The 24,131-nt window shown below is 37.3% G+C and overlaps 1 protein-coding gene across 1 annotated transcript in view; it reads right to left on the bottom strand.

Annotated features, from left to right (window-relative positions):
- Window positions 1-24,131, bottom strand: part of SLX4IP (SLX4 interacting protein) — a 181,280-nt gene that overhangs the window by 141,717 nt on the left and 15,432 nt on the right. Inside the window, 1 exon segment of the mRNA XM_037494675.2 lies at window positions 23,005-23,060. Within this exon segment, the coding sequence (XP_037350572.1) occupies window positions 23,005-23,031 (27 nt within the window). The 5' untranslated portion in view covers window positions 23,032-23,060.

Below are 24,131 nucleotides of genomic sequence, written 5' to 3' on the forward strand. Positions count from 1 at the left end.
TCCTGCACTAAATGGTCGATTTAAACATTTGGGATTTACATGTGGTCTTATATTGTTAACTACCTTTGTTTATACTTCGGCTCAATATCCAAACTAATATACTTTTCTTAAGGATAAGGATATCTTATTCTTTTATTCACATATGCAGTAAAATATTTATGATAAATCTGCAATATACAATGGGTCAGAGACATAAAAATGAATTCATAAGACATAGCCCTTCTCTTAAGGACCTCACACTTGTGTTATGTTCCATAATGCCTCACTTGGTGACCACACAGAAGTCTTTACCCATTTGTTTACTGGCTTACCCATTGGTGAGCCATATTTCTTTTTGTATCTTCCTAATTGATCATTAGAGTAATGAGCCCCCTATAAATACTTCTACAAATGAATGAAGCCCCAAGCTATAAATGGAGGCTATTTCTGGATTTCTTAAGCCACATTATATCAATTGCTGAAAATGAAAGACCACCAATTTGACTCTACTGGAAACTATGTTTTAACATTAGAATTAAAGAACTAAAAGGCTATTTCATAATACAATCTTTTTTTAAAAAAACATTACTTTAATTGTTTTATCTTTATACTACTGGTTTTACAGGTGGGTTATAATTAAAATCTCATTTGCATTTTTGCAACATTTAAGGAGAACTTTCTCATTTACATATCATCCATTCAACACAAAGATCCTTCTTTATCAACTATGCAATTTTCTGGTAAAACGAGAACAAACTCATTCCATTCTAACTGTAAAACTCTAGTATTACTTATCCATGACAGTATTGTCCACTAAATGAATTAGTAACTATGAATAATGAATGACTGGGACAGCTAAGTTAACACCATCCTGAAAATCATTATTAATACCACCAATCCTGGATTTTAAAAAAAAGACATTTACCTTTTAAAAGAAGATTTATTAAGGCAAATTACATATCATTAAATTTACCTGTTTTAAGTTTCCAGTTTGACAAGTTTCAGTATATTTATAGCCATGCAACTGTCATTATAATTTATATAATGACAGAAGTTTCCTCAGCCCATGTGCCTTCTCCAGCATATATACTTTTCTTTCCTTCTTTAAAGCCTGGGAAATGGTTATTTGGGAGGCAGAGTTAACAAGACGATGCCCCTATGGAAGAGGATACAGTCCTGCTCCATGTCCCCAAGCAGGTGAGTTCTCTGACACAGGACCTCCAACATGACCTGAGAAGAAAGCAGGATTCTGGTAGTTCTGCACTTACCCGCCTCACCTCAACTGTACTTTCTTCTTCCAGATACTACTCTTTAGAGTTGCATAAAAGTAGATCGGTGAAAATACCCAGTTTGTCATCTGCAGGAAAATCAAACTGGTCTCCAATACAGAGGGAAGAATATAAAAAAGTCACACTGCATTTAAAAAATAGAATGTGCCAACAGAGCCACATGAGACCAAGATGAAAATAAATGACACGGCTTTAATTATATTTCTTTCAAAAGGGCAATCCAAGGAAGGGAAAAAAAAAAAAAAGGCACATGCCCAACATAAAAGGAAACAGCCTGAGAAATAGCAGCACCTGATTGCATCCTGTAGCAGAGTAACTTTGGACTAGATGAAAAAAAGAATAAAATGAAAGAGAATAAAATAAAATGAAAGAGGGTTCGGAAGCCAGCCTCTGAGATGGTGTCTGATGATCCCCACCATTTGGATTTTCACATTCCTATATATGTCCTTTTCCTTTCAGTGTGGGTTGGGCTTAATAATTTGCTTCTAGCAAACAGAATGTGACAGAGGTGATGATGGAATGTCACTAGGTCCCCAAAAGAACTATGGCTTCCCAACCCAAATGCCCCAAAATAGATGACTGGATCAAGAAGATGTGGTATATATACAAAATGGAATACTATTCAGCATCAAAAAGAGAAACTAATACCATTCGCAGTAACATGGATGGAGCTAGAAGGAATTATGCTCAGTGAAATAAGTCAGAAGGAAAAAGAAAAATATTGGATGGTTTCACTTACAGGAGGAATATAGGGGTACCAAATAAGACATCAGGAGGGAAAATAATAATAATACAAAACACAACAAAACAAAAACAAACAATTATAAACCAGAGCCATCCTGCAGGGGTGGATGAGGGAAAGGGATTAGAGGGAGGGAGGAGCACAGAGGACTGTGGTGATGGTACACGGGTGAAATGGTGAAGGAAATTCTATGGAGACTACACTTGAGGTGTGGGGGGGAAGCAAACATTGTTTAAAAATGAATAATGATATAAAATATATATAAATAAAAAGCAAAAAAAGAAAATAATAAAAGCCTAAGGACAATGTTTATTAAAAAAAAAAAAACAACAAACTATGGTTTCTATTGCAGGTACCCCTTCTAGCTCTCTCTGAAGAAAGCCAGCTATCATGTCATGAGCTGCTTTATGGAAAGGCCCACATGTTTGAGAAAATAGGTATCTCCAGCTAAGATACCTATTGAGAAGTTGAGACCTACTGGCAATATCACATTGAGTGAGCTAAAAAGTAGATCTCCACCAACGAGGCTGGAGAAGACTGCTGCCCTACGGATGACCAGACTGAGGCCTTGTGAGAAATCCTTATCAGGATTCCTTAGCACCGAGCTAAGCTCTGCCAGTGTTCCTTATCCACTGAAATCATGTGTGTTGTTTTAAGCTGACAAATTTTGGGGTAATTTTGTGAACAAGAATAGGGAACTAACACAGGAAAATAAGAAGACATTGGGAATTTAAATAAATATTATGGAATATATAAGCAAGTAAAAGGTTTGCATAATCACAGCAATATGGTCTCGATAATCATTTTTTAGATTAAAAAATAAAAGATTAAAATATCAGAGACAGGCAATAAACATAGAAGGCAAACAAAAATAATTTAATAGGAGGACTTATCCCTGAAGTTAGATAGCTTAAGAAATGGAACAGGCCATGGATCTCAAGATGTGGGGTGACACAAGAATCTCTCTGGAATGAGGAATGAATTTATAGACCAGGACAAGCATATTTCAGGGGAAAAAAGATGCAACAATATTCCACATGAGTGATATTTGGAAAACCTCTTCAGTATCCAAGAACAAAAATCAAGTCATTTACAAAATGAGGGAAATCTGGGCTGGCTTTACATTTCCCCAGAGCAATATTTAGTCAGGAGATACGGGTAAAAACTTTGTTACAGAATTGTGAGATAATGAACCACGGGTCAAGGTATCATTCTATTCCACCACCCACCTGTGGCAATTGATCACTTGAAATGTCACTAATGAGACTGAAGAACTACAATTCTGCTTTTATGTAAATATAGGTTTAGAATTAAATATCCACTGGATAGCACAGGATAAGAGTGTAAATTAATGTAAAAGTGGAACACGTAAAATTAACAACAAAAAATTGAAAGGTGGAAACACAGAAAGAAGAAAGCAATCAATGGTAAGATGCTGCTCTTCACTTTCAGAGCAAGGGATTAATCAATATTGTCTGACTGAAATTTTAAAAAATGAGTTTAATCTCTTATTTAATAATCTAGTTTAATCTCAGAGAAATCTTTTAGGAAATGAAATCTATGAGTTAAAGAAATTTGAGGTTCAATAATTCCTTACATTTTAGTAGTTTTTATTTCTACGATTGAAGCAATATTATGTTTTATGTTTTTAATTAAAATAATAGCTACAGTATCACATATTTAACAGAAAGGTTTCTATTTTTGCTATAGTCATTCTATCTGTACGTATGATATCTCTATCTGGAAAGATGTTTACCTAACACAACAGAGTTGCTTCCATAATAGATTTGTAGTAATTTTTTTTTTCGCCTTTAAATTTTTCATAATATAAAACAAGTTTTGCAAAAGAATCTGCCTGTTTTTGTTTTTGTTTTTTAATTTAAAGTTTAATATCTTTTTTAATTGAGGTAATATTAAGGTTCTACAAAGAAGAATGGGATCCAAAACTGACATCTGACCAACAGGGTCTTCAATGTATTTTCTCCCTAAAAGGACTTTTTGAGGGAGAGAAGCAATAAAGAACAGGAATATGGACTCCAAGGTCCCTTCGTTACACTGCTGTGCCTACTTCCCAAGATTGTGTATTTTAATATGGCTAGTAAAAATCTAGTAATAGAGTTAATAAAACTTTAAAAATTATAAGCTACTACATTAGAAGTGGTGGTATTATTACCAGACAAAGTCAATTCTAAACTAATCTCTTTACAAGACTGTAGCTAGCAGTTTCAACCTTTTTCATCAAAGCATACAACTTTATTAAGAGATCCCAGGCTTAAAACCTGCCTTTACCATTCTCTACCTGAGCAGATTACCCACATGTACAGCCCCTCATACCTGTGACCTATCAACAGTTAGATGTAGTTGACAGTGTTGTAAAAATTAAATAGGATGATATGGGGGAAACACCAAATTTAGTATGTAGTCAGTAAGCAGAGCTGTTTCCAGAGTAAATTTGTAGTAATGTTTTTTAGTCAGTAAATGTTAGTTTCCTTCCTTTGCGATTACAAAAGCTTTCAAAAGAGCTTGTGACAAGAAATACTATAACATACGTGAACTCCACATTTTAAGCTGCTGAAATGAAATACCTGAAGAGGATATAAGGGAACCTACATAATCTTAAAATTGGTCTGCTTCCCCCAGCTGGTATCTTTAATTTGATTACTAATAGCTAAGATTTATTCAGTAAATACCTACTAATTGCCTGGCACGGGGTTAGACATGACATGTAACACCATGAAACTTGACACTTATCTTCCCCATATTGCAAAGAAGGAATCAAGATCCCACACATGGGAAAAGTAGTGGGGTTCATCTGACTACCATACAACATCCAACCAGAATTCCTTTCACAGTAAAATCAGAAATCTAAGGAATACTGGTATCTTCAGAATGTAGATAACCACAATCAATAGCTTTAGTGGCTGCTTCTGTCATAAGAAAATCCAGATTAATGACCCAATAAGATCTCTTATTATACTTCTAATAATAAGCCTTAGATTTAAACTGAAGACAGAAGGAAAGAATAAGGTTCTTTTGGTTTGGTGGAGGAAAATTACTAACATTGCTGAAATGTGGAAAACCCAGCTTAAAATACATAAGCATTAGTGTTGCATGGTTAAAAAAAAAAGTCTTTTTTTTTAAACTGCACTTCAGAATGATTACTTAATTTAAAATTATCCACAATGATGAAATGGATGAAGGGCACATCAATGTTCACCATACTCCTTCCTTTAATAGTGCTAAAATTTTCCAGGAAACGATATAAAGTCCATCAACACATGTGTATAGATCTACATACACTTCTCCCGTGACTCCTGCGGTAGAGGCTGATTCATGTATACTTTACAGAAGACACCGTTCTCTTGGTAATGTCAAATTTTTTTGAAAGTAAACATTCTAGTTACCCAGCCAGCAAGGGGGTAGCAGCTCAGGAATGCATTGTCATGGCAGATGGAGAATCTGTCATTGTGGGAAGTGAAACTGACTCAAGCACATCAGAACTGACGTGGCAACATCCAATACCACCAAGCTATCTTTAAAATAGTAAGCATTTCATCAGCTATTGGGAGATTTTGCACAGTGACTAGCAGCACTACTTTGTGACAATTAAAAGCACTAAAACTACAAGGCAATTTTTGTAGTTCCCCACATTAGAGGAAGTACAAATGGAATGCTGAGTCAAAAGCAAATGTGCAGACTCATAGCCGTCTGGGGGCAGGAACGGATTCCTTGCTTCAGAATTAAAAATTTAACACCAGATTCATGCTGCAGATGGCTGGGTCCCCTCCTGACTCACAACATCACCTACAGAGTGGCCATTGGAAATTTTAGCAGAATGACACTCTCTCATACTTTATTGTTGTGATATTTTGGTTTAATTACCATAATATATACATACTGAAGAATGTCAGCAACCTTAAAACATCTCAACATACACAGAAATTATAAAGCAAGTTGCAAAACCATAACTAAAGCAATAAGTATGACTATCTTCATCCTTACTAACCAAGAGAACCATCTTAAGGGTCTCAGATGCCCCAAGGCCACTACAAATTTTAAGTACTCAATATGTTCTATAAGAAGGCTTTTCTATGGGAGAAACTTTATGATATAAAGTCTCTACATCATAAAGTACTACTATATTACTTTTAGGGGAATCTGTACCCCTACTCAGGCAACTGCAATGCCCAAGGGTGGGGAGCCTCACAGACAACCAGGCATGTACTGAGTATACTGCCTCTGTGCTGTGGCATCAGTGCAAAGGTGGACACCTACCCAAACTCACCTCCAGAAGTTTGCTTATTAAGGCAGAAAGTCTGGTAAAACGTCGTGTGGGTCATGCGAACATGTAGAACACACATGTTCCACAGTTTGCACAGAGGAGCACAGAGAGGCCAGCAGCAGGTTTCTCAAAAAGGAAGACACCAAGACCAGGCAGCACTTCTTAAAGAGGGAGCCAGTGGTGGAGCTGAACTACCACTGTCAGGGAGCAGAACCACAGACAGTACAAAGACACAGGCAGCTATGTCTAGGCTCCTACAAACCTCAGTGCCAGTGTGCTCAGAGACATCCCATTCTCTAATCAAAAAGTGTCCTTTTGGGGGCTTCCCTGGTGGCACAAGGGGTTGAGACGCACCGCTATGAACCTATCCACAGCCACTGCAGCACGAGTTTGATCGCCGGCCAGGGAGGTGACCCACATGGTGCAGCAGACCTCTCCTGTCTCACCCCCTGCTCCCCTTAGCAGTGTGTTTCAGTCAGTCTGCCTGTTCTGTTCCCCACACTGTCTTTGGTGAATCCTTTCCCTCCCACATCTCTGGCCTATACCCCAGTTCTTGCATGCATAAATAAATAAATAAATCTTTTTTTAAAAAGTGCCCTTTTATAGTCCTGGTACCCTGCACCGATATTTCTTCCTCCTAAGAGCCTTCACTAGGATCAGCCCAAGGCAGTTCTGATGTCTTTAAATAAGGCACTTTAAGTGTTTTGTTTTGCCTCATTGCATCAGAGAAAGCAGTTCCACTGGAGTCATTTGCGAAAATTTGGTCAGGGTTCTCGCTCTTGTTGCATCTACTCAAACTGGCACAGTCTGATCCAAAAATACAGCCTCAATATGTGCTGCCAGTGTTTCTGTCAGCACTCGAAGGATACAGGCTTCATTAAGTTGGACTAAGTGAACTTCCTTGAATTGGTCATCCAAAACATCTCCCTAATACAGAAACAATGCTAGCTCTTTGTACAACAAATAAAAAGACAGATCTAAAAACAAAAAAACAATAAATAAATAAGGCACTAAGTTCTCTTGGGCAACTTTTCAGATCCTCACCTTCTGCTCCACTGGGAGAACCTCTTCTGTGAAGGAGCTGGACTAACTACATCAGTGTTTTTCAAAGAGCTTTATACTTCTCCCCACCACCGCAGTAAAATTCAATGCAGAAACTCAATACGCCAAACCAATAGTAGCTGAGCCACTCTGGCTGGAGCAGGGACAGGGATCTGGCTCAAGCTCAGGTCCTCTATGAAACATAGCACTTCCAGGGAAAACTGCTGGAAAACCTGAGCACCACGTGCTCTGGGCCCCTGCTTCTGCCTGGGTATCCCATCCTCCAAGAGGAAAATAGTTTTCTGTGAGCTGCTCTACATGCTGACCTAAAGAAGAGAAGAGATATGTGGGTGAGGACCAATATGCAGACAGGACCAAGCCAGGACAAGCTGTCACCCACTGAACATGGTCTGAATCCCAGGCTTTCCAGGGGAAAGCAAATGTTTTCCTGGGAAAAGGCACCAGAGGGAGGCTGAGGTAAGTTATGGTTGACAACTCAGCAGTCAAACAGACATCCCAGGGAGCACCCATGCCTCTGAATCAGCAGGCCCCAAAGACAAATAAGTGCTTTTCACTTTGGGATTTGGCTAAAACATAGTGGTTAGTCAGAGAAAAGAGGAAGTGAACAAGGCAGCAGGCTGAGGGGTAGAGTCTACGGCCCCCGCCCAGGCCCCCACGGCCCAGCTGGCCTTCCTTTTGGTGTTAACCATGATCCCTGTTTGACCACAAATGCAAAAAAGAAAAGAAAAAAACTCCACACAGAGACATGGATATCTGAAATGGAGAAAGAAAGGGGGGCTAGAGGGAGAATGGCTTTTAAAAGACAACTCTAGAGTTCAGACATTGTCTGGGACTCAATAAATGGCAGCAACAATGCCCACAAACATTGGTACTTTGAACACATTTTCATGATTGTTCATTACCTCTCAACATCACTTTAGACTGTAGAACATATTCTTAGGAGTTACGAACTTTTGTGAGAAGTCTCTTCAGATGTTGCTTAAACACACCTTCATCTATCAGACAATATGAAATCTTATTAGACCAAAAGACCATACACAAAATTTTAAAGTGGAATAAGAACTCTAATAACTTTAAAAACTGAAAAGCCAGCTGTTTCTTAAGATATTCTACAAGAAAAAATTAATCATAATCTATATAGAGAGTATGAAGGTATTATTGATATTAAAATATTAAGGTGGGGCCTCCCTGGTGGCGCAGTGGTTGAGCGATGGGTTGCAGTGCCAGTTCGATCCCCGGCTGCTCCCCGGCCACCGGAGGAGGGTCCCGCATGGCGCGCAGACCTCTCCTGCCGCCCGCTGCTCCCCTCAGCAGTGTACTTCGGTCCTTCTGCCTGCTCTGCTCCCCGCTCTGGCTCTGGTGAATTCTCTCACCCTCCCGCGCTTCTGACTGTACCCAGTGCTTGTATAAATAAATAAATAAATAATAAATCTCTTTTAAAATAAATAAATAAATAAATAAATAAAATATTAAGGTGGCCAACTTCACTAAGAACTTTGCATGCATCACTTCATTTAATGCTCCTAATACGATATGATATGAAGACAGCAACTAATACAAGGGATGTTAATGCTGCTGGCCCGGGGAACACACTTTGAGAACCATTGCTTTAAAAAATATAGGCACTTCTCTCCCATTCCCCTATATGTCAGAGTTGTAGACTCAGCATGGTCTGAATGTGTGGAAGCACATGTCCTCTCATCTTACTAATCAGTCCTGTTGCACAGGTTAGCCACTAACATAGTTCAAACAGCCAGGCTCAATACTGACCACCCTATATAACTTTCTTCCACACAAAAAGATATAAGAAATGCTAAACAAGTCAGCTGTTCACAGACCAAAATGCATTTTCAAGCTAGTTATTTTTAAGCATGCTTTTTAAATAGCCACATTGTTCAAGAGATAATTTATAACATCAAAACAGGTCTACAAATTGAAGGGGCTTGTTGGAATACCTCATCTCAGGACAATATCCTAGCACCCACAAAACATGATCAAGTACCTAAAAACTTTGAATGAGAATTAAACAAAATGAATGGCACTTAATGTCTTCAAGTGTTGTTGGCTTTGAAAGGCCCATAACAGGTAAAAAGAAAGGGAAAGGGGAAGGATGTTAACACTTTCTGAGAGATGGCAGTGCTCAGAAGGGAGTTTATATTAACACTATGTAACCAACCCTATTTAACAAAGGGTACAAAAGGACTACTTCCCAAGTGCAGACCTATGCTAACACCCTGACTAAAATCAAGGCCTTTTTGCCTACAAAGCCCAAATTCTTTCCATTATATCATACACAAAAAATTTCTCAAATAAAAATCTATCGCATTATAAAAATGTAGGCTATATAGGCCTTTAGAGACTCCAATTTCAACACTTCATTTAAGAAAGAAACCATGATAAATAAATTCCAAAGATGACCACCAATAATTTTTCCCTTTCCTATATAGCACATTACTCCTCCCATTAAGGGGTGGAGTCCATTTCCTCTCCTCTTGACCTTGTGATTTACTAACCAATAGAAAATAATAAAAAAAAACTGTTTGCCAGTTTCAGACACACCTCATAGGAAGTCTAGCAGTTTCTATTGTGATGTTTGCTGTGGAAGTCAGCTCCCATGTTGTAAGGGAGTTCAAACTATACTACTCAATGAGAAGACACCTATGAAGACAGAGGGCATCATGGAGGAGAATCGAACATTTGACTGAAGATTTTGTGAGCTTTCTAGCCTAACTGGTATCTGAATGCAGTCAAACAAGTGATCCAGTGAATGCCACATAAAGTAGAAAAATTGCCCAGTTGGAGTTTCTGACTCCTGGAATTATGAAAAGTTTAGAGCTAGTTGGTTACACAGCTATAGATAATTAAATAAAAAAGTTAGCTGACCTATTCAGTTAGGAATCAATAACAAGAACAAAAATCTAAGTCCTATGGCTGTTAACCCTGGCCACCTGCCACTGTAGCCCACCATGTAAACCAATATATAAATAGGGCACCAGACAGGCTGACATATAGTTTTGCTACACATCCCATTAAGAAAGAGATCTGAGGTGCCTCTCTGGTGGTGTAAGACACAACCTATGAAGCTGTCCGCAGCCTCTGCAGCATGAGTTCGATCCCCAGCCAGCCAGGGAGCTACCTATATGGTGCAGCAGACCTCTCCTGGCTTGCCCGCTGCTCCCCTCAGCAATGTACTTCAGTCAGTCTGCCAGTTCTGCTCCCCACTCTGTCTCTGGTGAATCCTCTCACCCCCCACACCTCTGGCCTGTACCCTAGCTCTTGCATGTATAAATAAATAAATCTTAAAAAAAAAAAAAAAGAGATCTGAACAAAGTTATTGCACTCATTTGTTTACAACTCAGCTATACTGGGTGCTCTGGCTTGTTTTCCACTAACTTAGTGCTATTTGAATTTTGACACATTAATTTCTCACTGCAAAGTGAGGATAGAGACAGGCAATCATCAGTTTTGTCTATGTCTCCAGTTGCTTAACCCAGGATCCTAAAAGCCAGGGATAAATGAAGATTTGCTAAATGACACCTCACATATGAAAACAATTAGACTAGTCCTCACTACAAAGAATTATGAGACCAGAAACAAATAAGAAGCTGAGGCCAAGTCCCTCTAACACTACACAGAATGTCACTGTCAACTAATTACTGTGGGGCCAAGACATGCATAACATTTTAATTTCCTAAACATTTTCACAGCATTATGTCTTTTACAATTAACTTTATACCTACAAGAAACCTTATCAAAAAGGTAGTGCTATTACTCCTCTCTTATAGTTGAAGAAATGGATGGATCCCAAAGCTTCCCCGGGACAAAGGGCATCCTGATTCTCACTCCACCATTTCTGGTTCCTGAACCTGGAAAGAAGCATGTCAGAAGCGGCCTTGTATCACTCTGAGAATGCTATGTGAGGCCCCTTTAGATAGCTGGGGCTGTTATGAGTGTCTTCTACTGCTGTAGTGATTCCTAGTGAGGAAAACTGTAAGACAAGCCATCAAAATGTCCACAGGCATAACAGGCTATGGATGAGAGTGTGCACACAACTTCCAGGCGAACAAACACAGGCATTCAGGATGTCATAATGTAGGAATGAGCCGGCGATTTTAAAAACATTTTAATTGTTGTGCTTCCTTGGATCTCAATGTCTGTAGAGACAGTTACTTTACAAAACACGGAGCAATGATGCCCTCTACAGCCCTTACAGAGAATCCAAAGAACTGACAGTTCTTAGATCTTATGAGAGAAATCTTGAATTTACTTTTCTACTAAGCATAATTTTCTATACTAGAATAAGTTAATAACACACACTTTGTAGGTATGTCAGAGAAAATTAAGGCATCCATGTCTGACAGTCAGGTTTAACTAGAATAATGTTCAAATAATTAAAATCCTCATACTGAAATAATTTACTTACCTGAAAGGCATATGGAAGCAAATTCTATATATTGTCATTTTGGCTACTAGCAGAAGTTGCTTTCAAAAGAATGACAATATTTTCAAAGTGGAACTGTGGGCTCCAAAAGTAGTAGATTGAGGTAAACTTTTTAAAAAGAATTATACCACAAATTGGAAAGATTACAACATCCCTTGTTCTAGAATCCCTTGTTCTAGAACTGAAAAAAACAACAACATACCAGTAAGAAATATCCCTAAGCTCAAGTGGCTTACCTGTTCTCCATGAGTCACAAGAAATTTCTCATCTTTGTAATAAGGAAAGTGAGGGGTAATGGGCACCTCGGAAATGTTCCAGATTGTTCATGACCTGTATAGACACTAAAGAAGCAGGTGAAAGGTCCTTTTTCTCAGGGAATGTGGCTGGGAATAGTGTGTAATAGCATGTGCATGCATATACATAAGCAACCGGGGAACATATTACACACAATGGCACAAGTGGAAGGAGCAATCAAAGGGAAAAAGTGAAAGGGAAAAGTAGATTATGTGTCAAACACAAAGCGAGCTATTGACCAAGTGTGGGGAAAACTGATGGGCATAGACCAGGGAAGAAAAACTGAGAGGAAATCATAGGCCTGATCACAGCAGGAAATGCACATGGGTCAGTTTCATAGGAATAGGTGGGCCATGACCCCAAGTTCCAAGTTGAGAACATGAGTCAAAGTTAAAGTGGAAGGGCAGAATAGTTATCTGAATGCCTTAAATCTAGCTGGAGAGTTTAAATTAGATTTGATTAAACAAAAGAATTATTCTGATCACTTAAGCAAGGAAATAATATGATAAAAATGGTATTAAGAAAACATTATCCTGGCACTTGTCTAGATGAACTGGAATGGCATAACAAGAAAGGCATAGAGATCATTCAGAGATTATTGTGAAAATACAAACAAGATAATAGAGGCTTGAGTTTGTAAGAAAAAGAAAGACAAAGCAAGTCAAAGACACTGTACAGAGGATGGATGCAGTAAATACGAATGATGAAGGACAAGGACACTATAACTCGGCAAGCCCAGGATGTGTGAAAGGTGTCCCAAGGACATTCAAACAAAAGCCAGTCTAGAAAAAAATTATGGCAAACTAAATTCTTAGTTTGAGGTTTCAGGGATCAATTTAAACAGAGACTTCATGGAGGCAGGTGGGAAGCTAAAACTGAAGAAAAGGATCAGAAGCCAAGGCTGTGTTTATATACTTTCTAATCGTCAAAAAAAGAAAATAGATAGATGAGCTTATGCATAGAGAAAGGATTGAGAAAATGAAGTCCAGAAAAGTGAGTGTCTGGTCAGAATGGCAGATAAAACAGTAGGAAAAATGTTTCAAGTCCAACAAGAACTTTGTTTCAAGTCATGAACACTCAGAGCAACTGCCCTATAGAAGGAAAAAGAACCTAAATGCTTGAAGTCTGAGATAGAATTAATTGGATAACTTTTGGTGAAGTTTTTTATGAATTTTATTTCCATTCTAACAAGTAATCAGCACACACTGCGGTGAAGAGAATTTCCAGCATTAACAAGGTTTTACGTGTCTTTAAACTTAAAGCTCTCCCAAGGAACAGATAAAATTAAAAAGGAATAGGTAAAATTAAAAAGGAACTGAAACATGAAGAATTTAAAATACTGGGGAAAGAAATGTAGTACTTTATTTACCTTGAAAGGTTTCACCAAGACAAGTGCTTTGTTTAAAAAAAAAAAAAAGCAGCACCATTTTCAGGGATAAAATTTGCATATTCCTCCTTCATATTATTTCTAGTAAAGAATGTAACCATTCTAAATCTTTGTGATTTATTAAGACACTTTAGTTACACTTTTTCTTAAAATTTAGTAGTCAGTACCTAGAACTCAACTGACATGAAAATATTTGTATAAATCTTTTTTCAATGTATTGCACAAAGTCAATGCATCTATTTTCAAATGAGCACTGATGACAAAGTCAGTACAACATTCCCCTTTAGGTAGCCTGAAAAACCTAGGACACAGAATTTAAGTGATTCACTGAGGCAAACCAGCAGGACAAAAGCACATTTGCTATTCAACTTTCTCTCTTTCTCTGGAAGTTCAAAGCGTCACTCTTCACTTTTACTTTTACTACAAAGGGGAAATTGCTGTCAATTCTTGGGTATATTTCTCTTTTTTGCGGTTGATAAAGGAATGCAAAGACTAAGGTTAACTGAAATTCAGAGCAGAACATAAAACTATAATTGCTACAAAGGAGTGGAAAGAAAAATGTAGATAGGAAAGAGCTAGGAAGATTAAAACAAAAGTAAAATCTCTCTTCTCCTCTTAAATATTAATAAATTTTTCAATTTATTACTTTAGATTTAGAAAATGACTCAATCTCCCTACTCCAAAATTCTAGGTTCCCTTCTCCTCCAGAATATAAAATAGAAAATTATTAGCAGCAAAAGTAAAAGTTTCACATCTCCTGGAGTGGGTGGGAAGGAGGAGGAGGGGGTCATTACACATTCCCCATGGAAGAAGACAAAGACAGATCCACATTCCAGGGAAATCTGGCTGGTTGAGTTTTTCCTTAAATACAGATTGGCCTGTCACTAAGCCAGGCTCTATAATCTTCCCAGGCTGTCACCACTAGGGAAGTCAGGAATCCCTTCTAATTAATCAAGTGCTCCCAACAAAAATTTTCCCACCCACAATAAAGTGAACTGGGGGGGAGGTGAAGCTTTGTAGGCAAAAGAATTCTGGACTGGTGTAATACCTAAGTAATCCAAGAAAACAGATGCAGGAAGCAAAGGAAATGATTCACAGAGACAGACAATGAATTAGAAACTGTTCACAGTACTACTTCATTGGAACCCTAGTTGAAAATTTTAAATCATAAGATGTAATTTTTATTAAGAGAGAGACCTAGCAACATTACATACTTTTTTAAACACCTCAAAAGCAGAGGAGAGACCATAAACTTTTCAGAGGTAGACACCATGAATACTGATTTGACACTTTTAACAATAGTCAAATTTATTTTCTTTTTACTAAAGCTTTGTGTTTAAATGGATACAAGTTTCCACAAAACATTGTCTACCCATGACTGTTTCTTGCTTCCACTTGCAAAGGAAATGGCCTTGCCTTGACCTAGTTAATTTATCCCACCCCTGCAGACAGCTATCCCAAAGTAACTTCATTGAAAGGTTAGTCTGACAAAGTAAAAAAAGCAAAAGTCCAGAAGGATGCAAGGATATAGACCCTGTGCCATCCAATACAACTGTTCCTGGCCATATGTGCCTATCAGATACTTGAAATGTTGCCAGTGGGAACTGAGATGTGCTTTAAGAAATATATTTATATACCTAAATCAGTACATATGTGTGTTTGTCTGTATGTTTATGTAGTATAAATAAAATATAAGGCAATGTAAATATAATTATTATATTTTACATATGTAAATATATGCATATATATTTATACAGACACACACACCCCGATATATGGCAATAAGATCTTTATTGCAATTATTCAACTTCATCATTGTGGCACATAGGCCAGAGTCAATACAATACAAAGAAACAGCAGTGGCTATGTTCCAATGAAATTTATTTACAAAAATGAGCAGCTAGTCTGTGAAATATAATTTACTGACACCTGGCTCCTAAAGAATTCATAAATTTGGAAGTTCTTAAATACTTGGGTGGGTGCAGCGCTTGAATTAAGATCATTAAGGAGCCTTGGGGAGATGTATCCACTACTTTCATTTAAGAAAGGAGTCACTGAATTATAGGATGCATTTCCCTGTCACAAGCTACACTGGCACATTAAGAAACCTTGAAAACTGTAGTTCCAAGGACTCTCATGTCATCCACTCTGTCATTTCCTGGAATTCTGGCTTAGGAGACAGTAATAAGAGTTTAAGGGTTGGAACACAGCATTTTTTTTTAAATGTCTTCTTACATGTAGAAAGAAAACATTTCTTCATTTGAAGAAGCTGCATGGATAATTAATGCCATTCCAGAAAAAGTCTCATAAGAAACAATTGAGATATAATTGGAAAACTATTTGAAGTTCCTCTAGATTTTTGTACTTGGGAAACTATACTGTATCCACCTATTTTTCAACCCAGAGAGTCAAAACAGATGCATCTATATGAAAATATCCCTAAGTTATTTCCTTGTAAAGTTTATATATTCATTTTATTTATCACATTAATGCATACATCAAAATGATACATCAAAAACAGGCTTCTTCTGCCCCATTCTCCCACCACCTCTACCCCAGCTCTTACTCATCAGGAGCAACCACGTGAAAACTTTAAGCTATTTGACCTGGTATGTGCCACCATATTTCTAAATACTGTTATTTATATTTCAATTTCTCATTATTTCACTTTTGCACCTTTTCTATTAGAAATTAGGATAATGCTTACAACACACCCTCCCACATATCTCCTTGCCCAGCCTCCCAAAATTTGGAGTTCACAATATATGATATGTACCTTCTGTTCAAAGTTGAGCCAAGTAGTATGCTTGTTTACTTTCCTGCCTTGCATAGAGTTTTTGTTTCCTTAGAATTCAGAGTTGTAACACTTAAATCATTGCCATACTATCCAACAGATCTAAACAATCTCCTTCAATTCATTTAAATACATGAAGTATTTTGTTCCTTTCTTTTTTTTGTAGGGGACATATTTTATAGAAACCTGCAGCCTGTTTCAATCTGACAGGTTGCTTTCTAGGTAGGATACACAGTGATCATCATGGAATATGCTTGGCCTTCCCCTGCTGGATTTCTTCTCCCTGATTCCACACTCACTCTTTTACCCCTTCATTGTAGAAGACTACATTTTTCCTAAAATAGGCTATAGGAGGAAATTTCAATACTTTCCATTTCTGAAAATGTCTATATTCTACCTTAACAAGTGATTGAAAGTTGGATTGTAAAAAAGAGTTTTGAGTTGAAACCATTATCAAAGAATACTGAGGGAATTAGCCTACTATCCCTTACATGTGATCTATTTTTCTTTTAGGACCTCCTCTGTATTCCCAGTATTCTGAAATTTTAAGATGATGTTCTTTGATACAACTGTTTTTCACTGACTTTGTTAGGGACCTACTCAAAACACCTTTCAAGGAAGAAACTTTGTGTCCTTCATTTCTAGTAAATTTTATTGCATTGTTTCTTTCATAATTTCTTCTCAACCCCCTTCTTTTTTCCTTTCTAGAACTACAATTTTCATTCAAGACTGACCCTCTCGTATTCTTGTGTTATCCACACTGCAACCTTCTCTACCCCCCCCAACCCCCACCCAGCACAGACACCTCTTATCTATTATCTTTTTGCTTCACTTTCTGGGCAGTATTCCTCCATTGTTTTTTCATATTTTATTGAATTTTTATTTCGATTATATTTTTAATTGACATAGCTCCTTCCTAGTCTTAGAAATATCCAATTTTGTTACATGGTTATAGAAGCTTCCTTTATTGCTCTGAGGATACTAATTATAGTACTTTTAAATTCTTCTCTTGCTCCCTAGAATCTCTCCAAACCCTATTTACTGTCTCTTTCTCTTGCTCTGTTCTTCCTTTCTTGCATTTTCTTGAAATCTCTGGTGATATTCTCCTGTCCATTCACAATTAATAACAGACCATGAAATGCTGACTGGAAACTATGTGCATGGGTGTGACCTATCTATAGACTGCTGGGCTTTGGGAAGCAGAGGGGAGCCAGATATTTGGCTAGGGGATATCAAATACAGGCTCTACTAATATTAGACAAGTATATTTAGGTTAGGAAGTATGACTAAGGGCCTCCCCAGTGGCACAGCGGTTGAGCGATGGGTTGCGAAGCTGCCCGCAGCCTCTGCAGCACCGGTTCGATCCCCGGCTGCTCCAGGCAACCGGAGGAGGGTCCCACATGGCACGCAGACCTCTCCTGCCACCCGCTGCTCCCCTCAGCAGTGTACTTTAGTCCTTTTGCCTGCTCTGCTCCCTGCTCTGGATCTGGTGAATTCTCTCACCCTCCCGCGCTTCTGGCTGTACCCAGTACTTGTATAAATAAATAACTAACTAAATCTTAAAAAAAAAAAAAGAAGGATGACTAAGACACATTTATAGTTCAATATACCTGACAACCATCCCATTTTCAAGTACTTATGGAACATTTACCAAGGAGAGGAATTATGCCAAATACCAATAATGAGATGATTAGAAAATTCCCAAATACTTAGAATCTATATGACTTACACTTAAATAACCCAATGGTTATTACACTTAAATAACCATTACACTTAAATTAACTCCAATGAAAATTAGAAAATATTTTGACATGAATGATACATGAATGATAACAAAATCCCTACTTGAGCTGCATCTTTCTTTATCAAAACAAGAAAGATACAATCAAAGTTGGAAATGTTTAGAGAAAGACATGAAACTTTAAGTATATATTAGAAAAGAAGAAAAGCTAAAGTCAATGATTTAAGCTGGAAAAAGAACAAGTTTGCTCAAAGTAGAAGATAGGAAACAATAAATAAAAATTAAAACTGGTAGAAAACAAACATACTATAGGAAAGAAAATCAAAGCCCAAAGGTGGTTCCCTAAAAAAGACTAGTAAAATTAGTAAGTCCATAAAACTACTAATCAATAATCACTCTTTTGGAAATGCAAACCAAAACCACAATGAGGTATCACCTCATACCTGTAAGAATATCTATTATCAAAGAGACATGAGATAACAGCTACTGGTGAGGTTACAAAGGGAACAGTGGTACACAATTTGTGGGAATGAAAATTGTGTAGTCACTGTGGAAACAGTATGGTAATTTCTCAAAAAATTAAAATTGGAACCACCATATGACTCAGGAACCCCACTTCTGAGTATATAGTCAAAGGAAATAAATCAGTATTTCAAAAAGATATCTGCATTTCCATGTCATTGCAGATTTATTCACAACAGCCAAGACATGGTAACAAACTAAATGTCCATCAATAAATGAATGGATAAGGAAATGGAATACACACACACACACACACATACACACATGAATATGATTCAGCCATATCAAAAAGGAAATTCTGCCACCTGCAACAATATTGCTAGACTTTGAGGGCACTGTGCCAATGAAAGAAGTCTGACAGAGAAAGACAAAAACCACATGATCTTACTTAGATGTAAAATCTAAAACACTCAACTGGGGTTCTGGAGGTTGCGTTGATAAGTGATATAAGAGAAATGGGAAGACGCTGTTTTAAGGGTACAGACCTTCAGTTATAAGGCAAATACTTGCAGGGATCTAATATACAGTATGGTGACTACAATTAACAATACTATATTGTATACTTGTAAGTTTCTATGAGAATACAGCTTTAATGTTCTCACCATAACAACCAGAAGAATATGGTATTTACGTAAGGTGAAGGATGTGCTCACTAACCTTATTATGGCAAATATTTAACAATATATGCATTTATCAACTGATCACATCATACACCTTAAACTTACATAATGTTACACATCAATTATATCTCAATATAGCGTAAGGAAAAAATATCACCCCTTGGAGGATCCAAAGGGTGGACCGTGGGTGTCAGAATATTTGTGAATCATGAGAGCTGAGAGCTACCCAAAATGGGTAAAAAAGAAAGAGGAGTTGGGAATGAACACATTCCAGTTAAGCCCAGAGTTGTTTAGAACCCCAACCTTCAGTTAATTACATCAGCTTTGCACATAATACAAAGTTAGACACATAAACGTTCAATTTACAGATATCCCTCATATAATACTTTCATATGGGTAAGTTTGTTTATAATTTCTTGGAGCAGGAATTATCCAGTAGAGATTTTTCTTTCATACTTTTGAGAAACTGTGGCTTTCATGAAAATGCAACTAAAAAAATTCACTCCCTGACCAAGAGAAGCAACATGGAAGCTTGCCATCCAACCAGGGTGTTGGGAGAAGGAAGAGGTAGGGAGAACAGCAAAGAAAATAGTGGAAAATACTAAAAACACTAAGCATGTGCCAGAATCTGTTGTGGGCTGCAAAGTTACACTACCCACGAGGTAGTGGAATCCCAAGCCATGACATTATTACCAAACCTGGTCCAAAACCACTGAAATGTCAATGGCTCCAGCAGATGTAAACTTTAAACTGCTCAACTGCTCTGCAGGGCTCATAGGTCTTTCCACCGTGTGTGTGTGTGTGTGTGTGTGTGTGTGTGTGTGTGTGTGTAGGATGTGACTGATAATAAACATACAATTAATTACATACATAAACAACCAGCAACTTTAATGACCAATTTTACTCTATTATTTATAAATAGTGGGAAGTAATAGAATAATCTAAAAGACTATGAGATAAATTACTTTAAAATTGTGAAGGAGATAAAAGGAAGATATGGAAAACATTGAAAAAACAGGACAAGTATATATTTAAAAAAAAACTAGTAGAATGTGAATGTTTAAAAATATAACTAAACAAATTCACAAATGAAAAATACAGTCATCAAAAATAAATAAGTTAAAGAACAGATTAAAGAGCAGATTAAATATATATGAAAAGCTTTTAGTGAACTAAAAGAGGTCTGATAAAAAGCACTTGGAAAGCAACACAGAGATATAAACAGGAGAGGGCAAATGGCCAAGCAGTGCTTCCACAGCCTACCAGAGCAGCGTTCATGAAAGAAGGCACATGGTGACAGCATCAGTAGCTGGTGTTCATGTCCCCTGCTAACCATGACACTCTAGGGCAATCTGGCAGAGCAGAATGTCAAATGTTCAGAATGGGATCCCACTGCTTCCATTGTAGGTCTTTTATGTGACACGATTATGGTAGCACTGGTCCCTTGCCTACGTGATCAGACTCAAGGATACAATAACAGAGTGATGTGTGAATGTTCTGTATGTGTCAGAAGCCAGGCTCTATACCTAACCTGCTAGCTTGACGGCTGGGGTAGCTCCCTGGTATGACCTGGAAGCCGTGTTCCAAGTGTGGCTAGTATTAACTGTGAGACGTGGCAATACAGTAGCAGAATTTCCACATAAGTATGCATTGCTTGAAAACCAACAGACCCATCTCTGGGATTATTATTATTAGAAACCCAAGTTTTATGAGCTGATCAGGTTTGTGTCTCGTACTGGCCACAGCCAATTTTAGAGTTACTGCAAGAGACCTAGTCCTTTACTGTGTGTACAGGGGCTCACTCTCAGATGGGCTAGTAGTCATCCCGCCAGCACATAAGACTTTCCAATAAATTCTGTATATGATTTACAGAAGAGGACAACAGAGAAAACAGATAGGAGCAGTACCTGAAGAAAAAATGGTTCAGATTTTCCAAAACTGATAAAAGACATTCTTCCAAACAAAGATGTACAATGTATTCCAAGTCAGATAAACTAAAGCAGATTTGTAATTCAAATTTCACTATAAAATTACATAACAGCAAAGACAAACATAAAATCACAATAGCAACCAGACAGAAAATTGGCAACTAATATAAACAGAATCACAGTGAAGCTAACTGCAGACTTCTGTGGTGACATCTCCAGAGATGGCTCTCCCACAATTCTCCTCATCCCTATGAATACAAACTGCTTCTCACATCAAGAGTTGCAGCTTGGACTGACCCTTTAAATGTTCTGACCAACAAAATGCAATAAAAGTGGCATTTAATACTTCTGAGCCCAGGCTTTCAGAAGACTGGCAAGCCATAACGCTTCTTGCAACTCTCACTCTGGGAGACTGTCCCTCAAAACTGATCATTCTAGGAGAAGGCCAAGCCACACAGACTAGACACATGAATGAGAACTGAAGGAACACAACAAACAGACTCTGGCGAGATTCCACCTACAGTCAGTATCAAATGACAGCCATCTTTGATGTTCCAGCTGAATTGAGTCCCCAGATAACTGCAGCCGTGGCCAACATCAAGAGGAGAAACCATCCATCTGATATCAGACGGCATAAAGAATCATAAAAGAGAACAAAATGACTTGGTATTTAACTTACTAAGTTTAAAAAAAAAATTTTTTAAGATTTATTTATTTATACAAGAACCAGGGTACAGGCCAGATGTGCCGGAGGATGAGAGGATTCACCAGAGACAGAGCGGGGGAACAGAACAGGCAGACTGACTGAAATACACTGCTGAGGGGAGCAGTGGGCCGACAGGTGAGGTCTACAGCGCCATGTGGGTTGCTCCGCGGCCGCTGGGAATGGAACCAGCACTGCAGAGGCTGCGGATACCTTCACAGCACCGTGCTCAACTGCCTGCACCACCAGGGAGGCCCAGTTTAAAGATAGTTTTAAAGCATCAGTAATAATTAAACAAACCACTTCTCAGTTGCAGTAAGATTCCAGAAGACAATGGAAATATAACTTTAAAAGTGCTGAGGAAAAGTAAGGCATAACCTAGAATTCTACCACAAACTAAATATCTTTCTACATACTTGGTTTAAAGACCAAAGTATATTTTTAGAGACAAATTGTGAAAGTTCACCACTTATAACCTCTTAAAGAAATACTATAGCACCTACAGATCATAAAATAATTGTAAGCAATGAAATGTATAAAAATGTTGCAAATCTGAATAAGCAATGACTTGATAAAAGTAAGATACAACTACAATATTAAATAGTATCTGATTTTGTTAACTAATGTCATTAGTCTATTTTGGTGTTTTGAACATGTACTCAGTATAAAATAGCATAAAGGAAATGTCCTAAAGAACAGAAAACATATACAAAAGTGTCTCTGAGCCTTGTACCCATAATTTATCAAATCTTCTCCACCAACCCTCACAGGTGACCCACCCATCCCTCTACATCTTAGATGGTCCCAGCTTCAGCCATCAAGGGATAGAATGAGGGCACTCACAAGAAAAAACAAAAGTGAACAGGCAGGCATGAGAACCCAGATTCAGCATATGATTCCCACTTTTAAAATTTTATCAGCTTTGTTATAAAGAAAATAATGTCAAGGAATTGTGATGTGAATAATTTTGAACATTAAGGACCAAGTTATGATGGAAAGGCATCTTACAAAAGATAGTAAGCTAGAAAATCCCATAACCATATAAACTATTAATTTTCTCCCTCATCTCAATCTTAACATGCAAATTTTCAATTAAGTTTCCAATAGAGCCCCAAATTTAAAGAGAGGTAAGTTCAGAGCTTTAATTTTCAATTAACACAGAACCCAATTATATTAGAAAGTGATTAACCATTTTTAAAAGGCTATTAAGTATTACTTACTTTAACAGCAAATTTCTTTGATGCCATGGCTTACTGATTCCGGAGTAATTACAGATCTTTAATAGAAGAAAAAAGAAAGTTGTAAGTAGATAAATCAATATCTCTTTCTATTTGAATATTGTATCGGAGAGAGGTTCACTGAATAATCAAATATCAATAGGCATTTGTGAGATGAATGCTCATTTATAACTGGTCTTTCAAAAAGTATTATTAAATTAGTAATTTAAAATGGTCCACAAATCAAAGCACCAGTCCAGATGTATTTACTAAATGTTCTAAAAAGAATACATACCAATCCCAAACCTTCACAAACTCTTTTAAAAAGAAGTGTAAGAAAAACTTCTCAAACAATTCTAAGAATCAATGTTATCCTGACACCAATACCAGAGACATCACAAAAATTGAAAATTATACATCAACATCCCCTATGAATAGACACAAAAATCCTTAACAAAATATTAGCAAACCAAATTGAACTACATATATAGAAGAGAATTATACAACATGACCAAGGATTTATCAGAGAATATAAGAGCATTTAAACATCAGAAAATTAGTCCAACTCCATACAAAGACAAATTTTAAAATCGACTAAGTATCTGAAGAGACATTTCTCCAAAGAATATATACAAAAGCATGATAAGCGCATGAAGAGATGTTTGATATCAATAGCTATTAGGTATCACATAAAAATGTATACAGTAATATTCAAAGCAGCACTATTCATTGTAGTGAAAAAAATTGAAATTCAAATGTCTGTCAATTGATGAATGAACAAAATGTGGTATGTAGTTAAGCACCACTTAACATTTCAGTCAATGAAATATGATAACTATTCCAAACCGTTATACTATATAATCTAGGTGAATATAAGCTATACTGTCTAAGCTATACTGTCCAGATCTGTGTGATTACTCAATGACATTTGTACTACATTCGAATTGTTTAAAGATGCATTTCTCAAAACATGACCATTGTTAAGTGGTGTATGACTATATACACATAATGGGATGTTATTTGACCAAAAAAAAGGAATCAGATACTTATACTCTTGTGCTCAGTCAGACAACAGCCCTCTTGAAGAAGCCTGAGAATTACTTTCTATAGAAGGTAAGTCAAAAGATCTC

The sequence above is a fragment of the Talpa occidentalis genome, unplaced genomic scaffold (genome assembly GCF_014898055.3).
Source record: "Talpa occidentalis isolate TD23 unplaced genomic scaffold, MPIMG_talOcc4v2.1 talOcc4.10, whole genome shotgun sequence".
NCBI lineage: Eukaryota > Metazoa > Chordata > Mammalia > Eulipotyphla > Talpidae > Talpa > Talpa occidentalis.